This window comes from Camelus bactrianus, chromosome 21 (genome assembly GCF_048773025.1).
Source record: "Camelus bactrianus isolate YW-2024 breed Bactrian camel chromosome 21, ASM4877302v1, whole genome shotgun sequence".
Taxonomy (NCBI): Eukaryota; Metazoa; Chordata; class Mammalia; order Artiodactyla; family Camelidae; genus Camelus; species Camelus bactrianus.
This window is the reverse complement of record NC_133559.1, coordinates 25,405,311-25,422,589: the sequence shown is the minus strand read 5'-3', so window position 1 is coordinate 25,422,589 and position 17,279 is coordinate 25,405,311. Positions and strand designations below refer to the sequence as shown.

Genomic DNA, 17,279 nt, shown 5'->3' with positions numbered 1-17,279 from the left:
AATTCTGTTCTGCCTGAGTAAGCCCCAAGCTACAAACTAGGTGCCCAAAATTTGACTCTACATTGGTTACTGGGATTGAGAATGCATTTCCTCAAAGTTTAAGTGTAGTCAGCTAACTGCCTGAGTTCTAGGTTCTGGACAAAGGTATTATGTGGTGAAAGAGAGAAGGAAAAGAGGAAGAATGTTCCCTCCTTTCCTTCTTATACAAACCCCAAGCTTGGTGGGAAAAAAACTCAAGTAGAGCTAGTATCTAGAACCCTCCCATATCCATTCCTGTACCCTTGTTCTGTCTCCTGGTCCCTCTCTCCAGTCTCCTGCGCACAGACCCTCCACAAGCCCCGCCCTAGGGATGGGTGCAGGAGGCATTCCCCCTCAAGCCTGCTCTCCCGGGCTGCTCCGTGATGCCAAGCTTCTCAGCTGGAATCCGTCTGACTGGCTGCTGCCACCTTCATCCCACATTTGGTCACCTTGTTCACACTTTGTCTAGTCCCCACGGCTAATCATAGGCCTCACTGAGATGAGAGACTAAGTCGTAAAGTCCCTACATTCCCATCAGCAGTGTAAAAGGGTTCCCTCTTCTCCACACCCTCTACAGCGTTTACTACTTGTGTTCTCTTTGATGATAGCCATTCTGATCAGTGTGAGATGACGTTGTGGTTTTGACTTGCATTTCTCTGATAATTAGTGATAGTGAGCATTTTTTCATGTGCCTATTGGCTATTTGTATGCTTTCGTTGGAGAAGTATCAATTTAGGTATTCTGCCCATTTGGGGAATGGGTTGTTTGTTTTTTTGTTATTGTGTTGCATGAGCTGTTTGTATATTCTGATAATTAAGCCCTTGACAGTAGCATTGTTTGCAAATATTTTCTCCCATTCCATAGGCTGTCTTTTCATTTTATCGTTTCCTTTGCTGTGCAAAAGCTTTCAACTTTAATTAGATCCCCTTTGTTTATTTTTGTTTTTATTTCTATTGCCTTGGTAGACTATGAGAACATTGCTAAGGTTTATGTCAGAGAATGTGTTGCCTATGTTTTCTTCTAGGAGGCTTACAGTGTTTTGTCTTGTGTTTATGTCTTCAAGCCATTTTGAGTTTATTTTAGTGTATGGAGTGAGGGAGTGTTCTAACTATTGATTTAGATGTGGCTGTTCAGTTTTCCCAACATCACTTGCTGAAGAGCCTGTCTTGCCTCCATTGTATATTCTTCACTCCTTTGTCAAAGATTAATTGACTAAGTCTGTGGGCTTATTTCTGGGCTCTCTATTCTGTTCCATTGAGCCGTATATCTGTTTTTGTTCCAGTACCATGCTGTTTTGGTTACTGTAGCTCTGTAGTATTGCCTGAAGTCTGGGAGGGTTATTCCTAAAGCTTCATTTTCTTCAGTATTACTTTGGCAGTTCTGGGTCTTTTTTGTGATTCCATATAAATTTTAGGATATTATGTTCTAGTTCTGTGAAAAATGTCCTGGGTAATTTTATAGGGATCTCATTAAACCTGTAGATTGCTTTGGGTAGTATGGCCATTTTAATAATATTAATTCTTCCAATCCAAGAGAACAGGGTATCTTCCCATTTCTTCAAATCATCTTTAATTTCCTTTATCAGTATTTTATTGTTCGCTGAATATAAGTCTTTCACCTCCTTGGTAGGGCTTATTCCTTTTTTTGTTTTTTGTTTTTGGATGCAATTTTAAAAGGGATTGTTTCTTTACTTTTCTTTTCTGATATTTCATTGTTAGTGTAAAGAAATACAACAGATTTCTGTATGTTAATCTTGTATCCTGCTACTTTGCTGAATTCATTTATCAGCTCTAGTAGTTCCTGTGTGGAATCTTTAGGGTTTTCTATACATAATATCATGTCATCCACATATAGTGACAATTTTACTTCCTCCCTTCCAATTCAGATCACTTTTATTTTTTTTCTCTTGTCTGATTGCTATGGCTATATAAATTCCCCTCTTGATTACTTTCTTCATTCACAGCTCAGAACACAATGATTCACTAATTGTTAAAAATAGTGACATAACACAAAAATAAATGTCTCCTTACTCTATCCAAATCTTATTTTTATTCAGCATTCACAAGACTCCTTCTTTTACCACATATGATTTTCCATCCTTTCACTGCACAACTATCAGGAGAAAAGTGATGTCCCCACACTAACTCATACGAATATGTCCCTGTATATGCCATAAGTGTCAGGTTGCTCCAGAGGTGTCTGGATTTTTTAAAGGAGCTGCCTGATAACCCTGAGGAATATCTAACTTGTGGATTTTCTGGAGAAATGTCCAGGTTACCTGTATGGCGTAGAGATTGCCTTGCTTAGCAGCCAGTTTCCTTAAGCTTTGCAAGGCTTCTCATCCTCTACTTTGAGCCTCTGGCAATGACTCTGATGGGGGTGTAGAAAGGAGGGGAAAGAGTAGCTATAAGTTTATGTAGGTTATTGTTTGAAGATTGGGGCCTAACTGTGTAGTTATCCTTTACCTAACATTATTAAAACTTTTTTCCTGGATTTAAACTAATTCCCAAGAGTTTTATGGAAATTGATAAAACTAAAGTCACTCATTTGATATTGCGGTAACTTCTCCAATTTAACACATAGGCCTTTTGTATGATTTGCATATTTATTTTTCTGTAATCTGGAAAAGTCTAGTTTCCAAATCAATAGGATAAAATTACACCACAATATGAAAAGATAACTTTTTTAAAATTAATTAATTAATTAATTTTTGGTGGGGAGGTAATTAGGTTTGCTTATTTATTTATTTTTAGAGGAGGTACTGGGGACTGAACCAAGGACACTCCAATAACATTTTTTTTAACTCATGAAAACTATCTCACATATATTCAAACCTAAAGCTAAAGGATCTTCACACCTGAAAAGATTAACATTTTACCAGTTCAGCGTTAAAGGAAGGAGAGAAAATGGGCTCACACTCTTCCACCACTGTGATACACCATACCCGAGGCCATAGACTGTGAGGGACTGGCTCATTTACTGCTTTTGCTGGGGGCATGGGTGTAGATAGGTGTGACAAAGGAAAACAGAGAGTAGATACCTTCTCAGAACTAGCCCTTGCACCAAGAGTTGTCCTGGGAATAGACCTCAGGTTGAAGATGAAAGTAAACATCAAAAATAGCCTCCAATACTGGGGATATTAAGAACTGTTAGAGGACAGATTACAGATTAATTTGAGGTAAGAAAATGAAGAATTAAATTCCTTTTCCTATAGAACATAGGAGATTGTTTTCATCACAGAAAATCCACTAAGTACCAAAAAATAAAGATAAAATTCCCCATAAACCTCCATCAACTAGAGATAATATGTGTCAATGTTTGGATATATTTTGTTCTGGTCTTTTTTCTAGCTTTAAAAAATTGTGTCATATTCCTATTTTTTTGCATTTGATATTTTAACATAAGAATTTCTCATGTCATTACAAACTCCTTGTAAATACCATTTTAATGGTTACATAACATTCAGCTATGTTAATATAGCATAATCTATTTAATCTTTCTTCCATGATTGGAGAAGTAGGTTGTTTCTATTTTTTACCTATTATATACAATGACACACAACAACTTTGTTCCCATATTTAGGATTATTTCCTCAGACTAAATTCTCAAGAGTGAAATTAAGTCAAAATAATATGCATATTTTAAGGCATTCTCATAAACACTCTCAAATTATTTTCTGAAAGAGTTATATCTGTCTGTCTACCCATAAGCATTTTTTTTTATAAAACTAACTACTTTGCTCCTTCTGGCCAGCATTGTATTCTTTGTTTTTAAAAACCTTTGCCAGTTTTATAGGTAAAACTGTTTCTCATGTTAGTTTATTAGTCTACCATTGTAAATCATTTGGTTTACCTTTTTGTGAGTTGCCTGAACAAGATAATTGTATATGGGACATTGTGCTATGCACCAGAGGTTGACACATTGTGACTGACTGTATTTCAATTGAAAAAAAAAGATAATTGTATAATATATGTGTGCACACTCCTAGGAGAAATATGAACTAGTTTAAGTCCCCACCAAAGATATTGATACTCTCCTAAAATATTTATGATCCAATCAAGTTTTCACTCAAAAAACAGCCTAAATAAAGCAAAATGACAAAGCAATCCTCACCGTTCTTTGAAGACTTTGAGGCTCTTTCTACTGGCCTCATTCCTTCTTCTTCTTCTTCTTCTTCTTTTTGTTCTTCTTCTCCTCTTTCTCCTTTATCTTCTTCCTCTCCTCCTTCAGAGTCCTTCTCTTTATACTTCATCAATATTTCCTCTAGCTCTTTCTCCAGTTCCCTATTTCTCATAAGGGTATAATGTAGTTTCTCACTTACATCATCAAACTTCTCCTCTGCTCGTCTGGCTCTGCTTTCAACCTCCCTGATGTGGACAAAGTCCAGAGAAACAAAACAAAGTAGAAAGGTCCAGAAAAGTATCTTTCATATATAGAAACTTACTATCTAAAAAAACAGCAGTGGCATTAGAAGACTATATTTGAAGGGTTCAAATAAGGAAGGCAACAGCATTAATTAGTCAAACATTGGAGGCCTGGGGGCTACTCTGGATGGTAATGTCAGAGTTGCAGTCATGGTGCGATATGAGAATATAACACATTTATCATTTCTTAGTGAAATCTGACTTTTAGGTATCTAGTATTCTCCATCAATAGCCAAGGAATCCCTCTTCAGTACTTAATCTTGGCTTCTCTTTATTGATGTAATCCAACAAATTAAATCCAACAGGTCCCTTCTTTTCCAGCACCTTTAAAACCAGATCTTACAATCAAGAAAACCAGTTTGAAGTGCACTTCTTAATTACTAGAGCACATGTTATATGGCTCTGTGGCTGTGCTCTTCTCTTGGTGTTCTTAGACATCTTAGCTATACTTCCCTTCCTGCTGGCTGAGTTAAGTAACCTTCTTTCCTGTGCACAGTAGTTCTCTAGTTCATCTCTTAGAAACATACTGAATTAGATCACTCCCAACACCTCCTCCCCCAACACACACACACACACACACACACACACACACACACACACACACACACATTTGACTTCCTCCATCACCACTGTAGATGAGGACAGATGTCCCTATTGGAGCAGTATAGTCATTGCCTCTAGCAGAAGATCTGAAAATACCCATCCCACTAGTAAGGAAATGGGAAGCAGGGGAACCAAAGGTAAGCCAAGAAGTGTGCATGTCTCAGCCAAACCTCCTGGCCAGCAATCTTTGTCTTCTTAACATTGTGGTGTCTTATACTTACATTAACTTCTCCTGCATGCGTTCAATTATAGCCATTGCTTCAAGATACTTTGGGCCCAATGTACCTTGATCAGCTGCTTCTCTCTGACAAAAGAAGTATGTACTATGAAAGAAATGAGAATCCCAATGGGAAATACCCTAGTTCATCAGGATGTTCTGGACCAACCCTTCCAGAATATGTTTTTCTACTCTTCATATTTATATAGTAAATAATTAAGCACACTCTTAATACCAAAGAAGAACAGGGATTGCCTGTGGCCAAACAGCACACCAGCTTGCAAATTATTCCTACTCATATAGACATTAATTAGAGTTGTAAAGAAGCAAGGAAAATAACATCAACAAAAAGAAACAGGAAAAGAAGAAAAAGTTTAAAAAATAGAGAGAAGGGTAAACATGTTTCTCTAATAAATCAAGTTAAAGATCAAGGAAATTAACTATATTTATCTTACTAATAATTCACTTAAATAAGCCTACAACATTGCAAAATCCAATTATATCTTTCAATTCCTTAGGGAAACTTATAAATATCAAGGCAGGGCAAATATGAAGAAAATAACCTCTTTTATTTAATCTGACTCAAAATATATTCCAGGGAATAAAGTAAGAGGATGGTAAAAGAGAAAATTTAGAAGACAAAAACTAGATATATAAGCATATTTTAAATGAGTAATATGATATTTTCCCAGAACTGTGTACTTTAAAAAAAATCTCATTTATTCATGTTTCTCAGAGGCAAGGAAACGGCACACCCCACATCACAGATGGAAAGGGAGATCGGTGATGACAGGCGGCCATAACCACAGTCATCTGGAGGGTTAAAGCCAAGCCTCATCTGGGCCTCAGTCCCAATCACACATTCCATTGCTCTAGGCTGGCTTTTCCCAAAAGCCAACCAGAGAAGAAAAACTGTACCAAACATGCTCACTTTTGCTGCAGCTCTTTTACGCTCTTATTTTCCCAGTCCCATATTTTCCCCTCTCTGTTTGCCTCCCCTCTGGGGCTGGTTTGTTGGGAAAGTAAGAGCTGTCGTCGCTCAGCCTGGACCAGCAGTGTGCAGCGTGGCTGTGCCGCTTCAGCACATGCTACTGAGTGTTTGTTCTTTGAATCCGAAAGAAAGGATTTCAGAGCAGAGGCTTCCAGAACTGGAATTCCACACATGGTTTATAGGTGTATGAAACAATTTTAACTACAGATGGAAACCAAAGTAAACCAGGACTGTACTCTGGTAACTGTGTACATTGGAGCCTTCTGACTCTCTCCTCATTCATTCAACAGATATATTTTTAGTTACAATGTGCGAGGAAAACGTCCCTCTGTTTTGACACTGGCGAGTATGGATTAATGTTTTATAGTCCATTTCAAACTCTTCAATAGGAAATTTCCATGGTTCAAAATGCTGGATGCTGGCTTCTAGAATCATGGCATTCTGTACGCATGTCAGAAGGGAACCTTCCCTGCTTCACTGATCTAGTGATCACAGACAGAGCTTTGGGCCTCTTCTCATATTCCTACGCTTCCTCTGGCTTCCATGCTTTTCTCACCCATAATGATAACAGAGACAAACGGGCCACATGGCTCTTGGAAGCAACTGCCTTGGACCTTCTTTGTGCCAAACTACTGTACCTTCAAGCCAGTCTCTCTATCTGACTCCAATTGTACCTTTGACCTTTTTGCCTTGGTCTTCCTGAGGTCAGACTCTACAACAGGGCTTTAGATAGGACTAACATCTATGGCTTGGGACTATCTCAGGGAAGGTGTGGCTCCAGACCCAGCTCCTTGGAATCCAACTCTCAGCACTGAACTCCTAGCTGGCCATAGTGCCCCTGTCAGCTTTACACATATCTTCTGGAACCACTAATTCCAGGGCCGTTCCCTGTCGCTGTTATAAAATGGGTAAGTTAGTCACTGCTCTTGATCCCAATGCTTGGGGTACGTGGTATTGTGGGAGGAAAACACAGGCTTCTAAGGGCCTCTTTCAGCTCTGTGAAAAAGTACTGCTGATCCTCCAAGTCCGGCTCCTATTCTCCCTTCCAAAGGGGTTCATAGGTGGTCCGGCAAAATCTCCCACCTTCCTCATACTGAATGACTATTTATAGACAGCCAGGACCTATGGTTTGAAGACAGGCCTGAAAGAGGGTGTTTCTAACGTCTTGCTTGTTAGGGTAGCTGAGCCGTAGGCAACACTACTGATGCAGGCAGGCGGCAGTGCTGGGGGCCGCTGAAGCTCCGAGCACTTTGTGCAGCCTCAGGGAGAGCCTGCTGAATGTAATCATCCCGTATCTCTGCCAGTCAACTGAAAGGTTACAGAATTCAGGCTGATTCTCCGGCAAGGTCAGCGTTGGAATGATTCTGATTCCGAGAGGACCACAACGGAAGCCCTGCGACAAGTTCTCAGACCCGATTCAATTGGGCTGCACCTGAAGGCAGAGTGGCAGTCCCTCAGGAAAGGTAGAAGCGAGTGAATGAAGCTTATGGGGTCACCTGAGTCACCAGTGACTCAGGCACAGTGCCAAACTGGGGAGTTGTGCCTGCTTCAGGCAGAGCAGGCCATGTTTTGTACATGGTGCCTGCTTTGAGTACAGTCCTCAGGTATTCCCACAAAGTCCTGATTTCCAGCTAATTGAGGGGAGTTTTGAATAATGGATAGTCCACCCCCCACTCATGGTGGACACTAGGGCATCAGGTAACAATATGAATGAGGCCCTGGTTCAGCAGAACAAGCAATTAGCCTGTCCAAGCTGGTGGTGACTTACCTCCACCACTCCTATTGCAAAATCACTCACATTTCAACCTCCAGATGAGCACCACGCCCCTCATTTTGCCCCAGGCTATAGGCTCTGGTTTTCTTGTCTGCTTCCTGACTGCTCTGGGCCTAACCCTGATGCCTTGCCTGGACAGCACAACAGGGTTCTTGGGTGAGACTAGTAGGAGTAGCAGATAATTGGTGCTACCCTTTATCTGCCTTTTTTATATGTCTCACGACACTGTGTTTGCATTGCTTACTCTTACATCTTTGCCTCACAGTGCTAACAAATGACATACTAAGACATTATTTTTAAAACGTGTTGAAAAGGCATTACTTTGGGAGAATGTGACTACAACCCCCCCATGCACCACTCACTCCAATTTTGCCAGCTCCTGCCTCCCTCTCCATGTGGTAGATCCCAGTTATTCCTACCAGAATTGGAGCCTCCCTGGACACACATCCTTGGACACCCCCCACCACCGCAATCTGCCTCTACTTTGGGCCATGCTGCCACTTCAGTGATCTAGTTGCCATCCACCAGCACTCTCATCACAGCTCCCCACCCTGACACACACCACTGCCTACGCAGATGGAGCAGATCTCTAACAATGAAATGGTTCTAAAATTTGGGGTTGAGAAATTTGATGACATTTATGGATTTCCAGCACATACCACTCTTCCCCAAGAAAATGCACAGTATGAACACACACACAAAATGTTGCATACCACCCCAAATATTCCTAAAGTCATGGCATCCTGTACAGAGAGATACCAATCCAGAGCTGACTTGAGTCTACCACGGTCCTAGGACTTTCCATGATAGAATTTTAAATCTGCTTTCCTGGTGAGTTTCCACAGCTGCTATCTAAACGTTTCTAATGTCCCAGTAACTCTTGTGATTGAGGCATGTGCTTATCACAGTTATCAACAGAGTCTGCTGAATGAATATATTTCAAATTGGTCAAATACTGACTAATTATTGTTAAATTAAGGAAAGGGGGAAAATGCTGATTTTAAAATGAGGTTTAAGGAAGAGAATGAGAAGTTTTTGTAAAGCTAAGGTGAAACGATGAGAGTTTTCCAGGGATGATGCTGGGGGAAAAAAAGTCTGGAAAATATACTACTTAGGAGCCCTGGGTTCTCTTAGAGAAGCTAAAAGCTGTGTTAGACCCACAGCATTTTTACATAATGTTAAATTTCCTAGCTTTTTCACTCTGGTTTTGAAGTTCCTAGTTGGGATTCAGATACATACCCAGGAAGACAATACATCTGTTCCAAATAGAGGTTTGGAATGAACATTTTCGTCTTCTCCAATGAATCGAATGAGTTTTTCCTTCTCTGTCGGCGTTGAAGGTTTCTAGGGCACAGAAATGCCAAGGGCCTGTTAGTGAGCTGGTGCGTGACAGAGGCTTGGCAAGATGCCTGCCGCCGCGTTTGAAGCTTGAGCTTTCCATTTGCTTTAATCATTCATCAAGCAGTTTTGAAGACCTACAGGAAACACTGTGGGAGTAACTAGTGGGGATGGGGAAGTGGGGACAAGGGGAAATAACTGTGAGAAAAACAAAGAGGATTTCTTCCAGATCTCAGGACTCACAGAAAAGCAGGACAGATAAGCAGTAAAGTAATTATGGTATATATGACTACTGTTAGCACAGAGGTGTGATCCAAGAGCTACGTGCACCCAGAAAAGGGCCCTGCATTCTGCCTAGACACTCAGGGATTTTTTTTACAGAGAAAATTATATTTGAAAGCTGAACAGTTTATAAAATGGAGAGGAAAGGGCCTGAACTAAGGCCACAGAAGAAGGAATGGAAGGCATTTTAAAGTAGGACAGATTTAGTAGCCAAATAATAATGCTTTCCATTTTTTTTGCCTTCTATATGCCAAGCACTGTACCAGAAGTAAAACAGAAAACGCTGGTCAAGAGAGGCTTTGGTGTTATACGATGTTTTGTTACTGCATGTAGGTGAGTAGAGGAGCTAAGACACAGCCTGGGGTCATGCCAACATTTAAATTATTCACAGAGAGGACACATGAGGGAAGTTAAGACAGAATAGAGAGTGTCAGGTGATCTTGAGTTCTGAAAGCCAGACAGCAGGAGTCTACCTAGGAATTAGCAAGGGCTCTTGTGCCAGACTAATCTGGGTTTGAATGCTGGTTCTGCCACTTACTAGCTATATGATTTGGGGTAAGTCAGCCAATCTTTCTGAGCTTCACCTTTCTCATCTGTAAAATGGGAGCAATAATACTTACCTTGATGAGAATATAATTTGGTGCAGCCTCAATGGAAAACAATACAGAGATTCCTTAAAAAAACTAAAAATAGACATACCATATGATCTAGCAATCCCACTCCTGGGCATATATCCAGAGAAAACTAATTTGAAAAGATACATGCACACCAATGTTCACAGCAGCCCTATTTACAATAGCCAAATGGAAGCAATCTAAACGTCCATCAACAGATGATTGGATAAAGAAGATGTGTGTATATATATAATGGAATACTACTCAGCCATAAAAAAGAATGAAATAATCCCATTTGCAACAACATGGATTGACCTAGAGATTGTCATACTAAGTGAAGTAAATCAGAAAGAGAAAGAGAAATATCATATGATATCACTTATATGTGGAATATTTAAAAAATGATACAAATGAACTCACAAAACAGAAACAGACTTACAGGCACAGAAAACAAACTTAAGGTTACCAAAGGGGAAAGTGGGAGAAGGGAGAAATTAGGAGTTTAGGATTAGCAGATACAAACTACTATATATAAAAGGTCCTAAGGTATAGCACAGGGAACTGCATTCAATATCTTATAATAACCAAAATGAAAAAGAATATAAATATACACACACACACACGTGTGTGCGTGTGTGTGTGTGTGTATAACTGAATCACTATGCTATACACTAGAAATTAACACAACATTGTAAATCAACTAAACATCAATAGAATTATATATACTATTTAACATGATATTGTAAGTCCTAGGCATAGCAATCAGACAAGAAAAAGAAAAAAGTGATCCAAATTAGAAAGGAAAAGTTGTCACTATATGTGGATGACATGATATTATATATAGAAAACCCTAAAGATTCCACACAAAAACCACTAGAGTTGATAAATGAATTCAGCAAGGTAACAGGATACAAGGTATACATACAGAAACCTGTTGCATTTCTTTACACTAACAATGAAATATCAGAAAAGGAAAATAGAGAAACAATCCCTTTTAAAACTGCATCAAAAAATAAATAAAATACTTAGGAATAAGCCTGACAAAGGAGATGAGACTTATACATAGAGAACTATAAAACATTGATTAAGGAAATTAAAGATGATTTAAAGAAATGGAAAGATACGCCATGCCCTTGGTTTGGAAGAATTAATATTGTTAAAATGGCCATACTACACAGAGCAATGTACAGATTTAATGCGATCCCTATAAAATTACCCAGGACATTTTTCACAGAACTAGAACAAATAATCTTAAAATTTATATGGAATCAAAAAAAAGACCCAGAATTGCCAAAGTTATACTGAAGAAAAAGAATGAAGCTTTAGGAATAACCTTCCCAGACTTTAGACAATACTACAGAGCTACAGTAATCAAAACAGCATAGTATTGGCACAAAAACAGAGATATGGATCAGTGAAACAGAATAGAGAGCCCAGAAATATATCCACACACCTATGCTCAATTAATCTTTAACAAAAGGGAGGCAAGAATATAATATGATGGAGACAAGACAGCCTCTTCAGCAAGTGGTTTGGGAAAGCTGGACAGCCACATGTAAATCAAAGTTAGAACACTCCCTCACACCATACACAAAAGTAAGATCAAAATGGCTTAAAGACTTAAGCATAAGATAAAACACTATAAACCTCCCAGACCATACACTAGGGAAAACATTCTCTCACATAAATCTTAGCAATGTTTTCCTAGGTCAGTCTACCAAGGCAACAGAAATAAAAGCAAAAATAAACAAAGGGGACCTATTTAAACTTAAAAGCTTTTGCACGGCAAATGAAACCATAAACAAAATGAAAAGACAACCTACAGACCGTGAGGCTGTGGTGTATGGTAAGAGATAACATGTGCAAAGCATACAGGCCATGGTAGGCACTCAGTTATCGGTAGTTATCATCGTATTTTCACTATTATCATTATTACAGGAGCCCCAAGAAAGGTTGTTATTGCTACTAATGCCACAACAGTGGTGGAGACAAGGTAAGAAGAGAAGCATGGATGGGCCTGGGAGGAATGAGAAAAGGCAGCTCAGTTTAGGGAGCTGAAAAAGTGCAGACAGAGTTTAAGCTACTTATTGAAAAAATGTAGCAATGAAGGGATCAAGAAACAGCATCAGGGTAAGAGATGAACTGTGTAGTTAACAGTAGTATAGGTGTGAATGAATGAGGCTAATGAGAAATGGCTGAATTTAGAAAGGAAAAGGGATACCTTGGAAAATAAAGAGGTAAGTGTGTCTGCAGGTGTGGTTTATATGAGGAAAGGAGGGAAGTTGAAGTGTTTCCTCCAGATGACCTATTTTTAATATTGTGTGTATGTGTATGTATGTATTCACTAGACATTCACTCTTCAAAAATATAAAGGGAAAGGAAAAAAATACTAAATAATCTTACCTCTTCTGCTTTCTCTTCTTCCTTTTCCTCCTCAAATTTCTTATCCTCAATACCTTCTTCATCCTCTTTAAGAGACTTGTCTGTTTCAGGCTCACTTAATCCTTTTACAGTGCCCTGTGATATGAAACAATATTATATTATAGCTTAAGATATATAAATATTTTGGCATGATACTAGTGATTATTCCACTCAGAAAAATTTAATGAGCACTAACCCTGCAAATGTGCGCTATGCTAGTTAAAAGAATACAAAGGTTAATAAGAATGGTCCTTGCCCATAGGCAGCTTACGATTTAGTGGGCAAGAAAATGCTATGGATGCGTATAGTCACAGAGTAGGAGCACCTAATCCAGAACTGGCAGTAGATGAGGGTGAAAGAGAGGCTTGGTCAAGAAGGTTCCCTAGAAGACATAATGTCTGAGTTTCTTCTTGAAGGATGAATAAGGGAAAAAAGATGGCACAGGGAATTCAAGGCAGAAGATGCTGTATGTGCATGAAAGATGCTGTATGTGCATGACCGGCTTTGAGAACAAAAGTAGTTCAGTAAGACAGAAACTTAGAGGCAGATCGCCAGAGGCACAATCACATAGGAAGGGCTAGAATGTTATGCCAGGGAGATTGGATTTTATCCTGAAGGCAATGCAGTAACAATAACTTGATTTAAAACAATCACTCTAGCACTGGAGAATAAATTTTAAAAGGAGGAAGGAAGGGAAGGTGTAAGGGAAGGAAAAAGGGAGGTGGGGGAGCACAAGAGGAAGAGCTAGGAGAAGAAAAAGGCAACTGTAGGGAATGAACAACACAGGGTTGCACAAATGAAGAGGATGAGAATTCAAGAGATACTTGGGAGGTAAATCTTAGTGATTGATTGATTGGATGGATATGGGATGGTTAGGGAAAGGAAGCATCTTGAATGACACCCAGCATATGATTTAGGGCACTATATAGATGATAATGCCATTCACAGAGATAATGAACAAAGTTGGATAATCAGATTTGGGAACAGATGAGTTCAGATTAGGCTGTGTGAGTCTGAGTCACCACTAAGATATCCAAGTGGAAATAGCCAGTAAGTAGCTGAATTTGTGGATCTGGAGATTAGATGAAGGGATTTGGGCTAAAGGTAAAGATTTAACATTATCTGCATTAGTTAAAGCCAAGAAAGTAAATTATATCACCAAAGGAGAACTTGTGAAAATGACTAGAGGACAAGGCCTGAGGACAGGACCTAATCACACAACGGGCCAGGAAATAAAGAGGAGCCTGCAAAGGAGGCTAAAAGTTGCCTCAGCAGTGTGAGAGGACCACCAGAAAAGGCAAAGGAGAAAACAGAAAACAGTGTTGATACCTCAATGGAGTCTGCACAAATACTGACTGAAGACAGTCCTTCAGATGTTTGTTGCAGCAATGCTTACAAAACAAAAGCTAGAAATAAGCTCCATGGCCACAATAGGAAAATGCAGTAAAATTAGGATATAAACCATACAACAAGAAATTTTATAAAAATTCTAAATTATGCTGTAGAAATATGTACATGGTATAGAAAAATATTCACAGTATATTAGGATATTTTTCCAAAATGAAAATACCTTTTTTCCAGATAAAATATTATTGCTGTAAAATATTTGAATGTTACAGAGAAATTAATCATATCAATTCTCAGGAGTAATAACGTCTACCATTTTGCTGAATATTTTTCTAGTCAGCTTTATACATATGTAAACATTTTAATACAAATGAGATAATAATATATGTGTCACAATCTGCTTTTCTCAATAATATATCGTGGATGATTTTTATTCCACTACATAATCATCTACTTTATCTGTACAGAATTGCATTATTTGAACATACCATAATTTATGAAACCAGTCCCCTACTGATCAATACTTATACTGTTTCTGGTATTTTACTATTATAAATAACATTGTATTTAACATCCCTATACAGATACATCATATGTTAGAATTGTTAGATAGACAACATAGTCATATTTAACCCTTTAAAGAAATAAGAGATTGAAATGATAAGTAAAGAGAGAAAGATCACAATAATGATCAGACTTGAAAAAGAACCAAATAGAACTTCAACAATTAAATTCAAAACTCAACAGAAAGGTTTAACAGATTAAACTCAGCTGAAGAGCAAATTAGAGAACTAGAAGATAAGCCAGAAGAAACTGTCCAGGATGCAATGCAGAGAGGCAAAGAGACAGAAAATATGAAAGAAGGTTATACGACATGGGGGACAGATTCTAATACATATCCTTCCAGAGTTCCAGAGTTCCAGAGGGAAAGGAGAGAGCAAATACAGTAGAGACAATAATGAAGAAATGATGACCAAGAATTTTCCAGATCTAATGAAAGATACACAGCCACAGATTCAGAAAACCAACAGAATCCCAAGCAAAATTAAAAAAAGAAGAGAAAACCCTCACCCACACGTATCAGAGTGAAACTGCAAAATGCCAAAGACAAAAAGAAAATCTTAAAGTAGCCAGAGAGAAGAGATGGATTTACTTCAAAAGAACGGACAGCTGAATTTTCAATTGTCAGTTTAATAACAATAAAATCCAGAAAACAGTGGAAACAGTATCATCTATGTGCTGAGAGAAAATAATATTATCCTAGAATTGTATACCCAGCCAAAAAAAAAAAAAATTAAGAATGAGGGTGAAATAAACAAAAATTGAGTTTGCCTCCAGTAGATCCTCACTAAAGAAAATTCTAAAAGTTAAAGCAGAAGGAAAGAGAAGAATTATTCAATGCAATTAGACAAGAAAAAGCAATTAAAAGCACAATAATTGAAAGAGAAAGGAAAAAACTACATCTATGTGCAGGTGATTTGATTAAATATCTGGAGAAACCAAAAGCATCTACTTAAAAACTATCAAAACAATAAGATAATTTACTAGAGTCACCACATATAAAATTAAAATATAAAAATGAAAAATATATATACAAACAGTTATCACATAGAAGATAAAATGAAAAAGAAGATCCCATTTAAAATATCAAAAACCAAAATAAAATACTCAGGAGTAACTTACAAGAAATGTGCAAAATAAATGAACTATAAAACATTATTGAAAGGCATAAAAGCAGACATCAAATATCCCATACTCTTCATAGGACAACTCAACATCATAAAGATGGCTGTTCTAACTTAACATATAAATTTAATATCGTCCTAGTTTTTAAAAACCATACATTTTCCAGAAGTAGATTATAGTGTTATACAGAAGAATAAGCAAGCAAGAATAGCCATAGAACACCTAAAAAAAAAGATCAGTGAGGAGGGCTTAGCCCTACCAGATATAAAAATGTATCATAAAACCTCAATAATTAAAAGATTGTGGTGATGACTTGTGAATAGACAGATTAATATAAAATAATAGAAAACTCAGAAATAGCCTTAGGTTGAATGTGGCTATTTTCAAATATTAGAAATACTGTCACATGGAATAGCTGGAAATACTATCATGTGGAAGGCAAATCAGTCTTTTCATATCATCCCAGAAGACTGAACTAGGACCAGTAGGTAGAAAAAAGCTACAAGGAAGCGTATGTCATTTAGTTCAATAAAAGAATAATGGTCTAATAGTCACAGCTCACCAAAAACCAGTGGGCTAACTCTGAAGGTAGTTCTCCATCACTTTAGATTCTCAAACATAGGCCTAATGATCAAGTGCAGGTATTATACTAAGATTCATGCATCAGATGGTTGGTTGAATTCCATCTCCTTTAAAATTCTTTTTGTTCTCAAGTCTCTGTGATTCTGTATAGTTCTTGAATTTTTTTCCCAAATCTGATGTGCAGCTAGGATCATGTCTATGGCTCTTCATTAAGTTTCTAAAACTACTAAAATTTAAAATGTAAAGTGTTGATGAAATTATTCAGTAGTTAATTCAAAACAATTTTGGCCAAGATCTAGGCAACAAAGAAGAATGAGAATTTGTTAAAGGTGTATAATTTAGAAGGTGGTATTTCTTCAGTGTTTAAATGTAAAATAGAAGTCCTGCAAGTGTATAGATAGAACCTTTCTTCTCAGACTCAAGAGCAATGACATATTGGCCACCAGATCATACCCGTATAGTCTGTGGCTCTGATAGCAATGGGGCTTCTTCAGACTTTGCTGGAGGTTAACTCCCTCAAAGAGACTGAAGTAAAAATAAACATTTGTGCCTGCCATTAAGTACATGATACTCATTGACTTGGGATCCTCAGTGAACAGGTGGTGGTTAAAACTACAGGATTAACATAGAAATGTGTAGGGTGTAGAATGAGAAGGGAAAAAGGCCAAGGACAGAATGTCAACACTTAAGAGGCAGGCAGAGGCGGAAGACTAAAAGATGGAGTGTGAAAAGAAATAAAGAAGTAGGAGAAAAATGGGGAATTTTTTGTCTTGTGAGGAGGGATTACCAAAAAAGTGAACAGTTAACAAGATCAAATGCTGCAGAGAAGTCAGGTTAAATACGAGATTGTAGATACTTGGATCTGGCAATAAGGAATCATTGGTGACCTTACAGTAGTTTTAGTGTTTCAGGAAAAGTGACTGTGGTAGGAGGGAGAGAAAGTAGTAGTAGAGAAGGAGATAAAATCAGAGGATATATCTTT

At 38.0% G+C, this 17,279-nt stretch overlaps 1 protein-coding gene across 1 annotated transcript in view; it reads right to left on the bottom strand.

Moving 5' to 3' along the window:
• The window catches only part of AXDND1 (axonemal dynein light chain domain containing 1), a 77,776-nt gene that overhangs the window by 6,738 nt on the left and 53,759 nt on the right, over positions 1–17,279 (bottom strand). Inside the window, exons 21-24 of the mRNA XM_045516617.2 lie at positions 12,665–12,778; positions 9,267–9,371; positions 5,267–5,349; positions 4,132–4,385 (exon numbers count right to left, since the gene is read on the bottom strand). Coding sequence (XP_045372573.1) covers positions 4,132–4,385; positions 5,267–5,349; positions 9,267–9,371; positions 12,665–12,778 — 556 coding nt within the window. The remainder of the gene's footprint in view (positions 1–4,131; positions 4,386–5,266; positions 5,350–9,266; positions 9,372–12,664; positions 12,779–17,279) is intronic.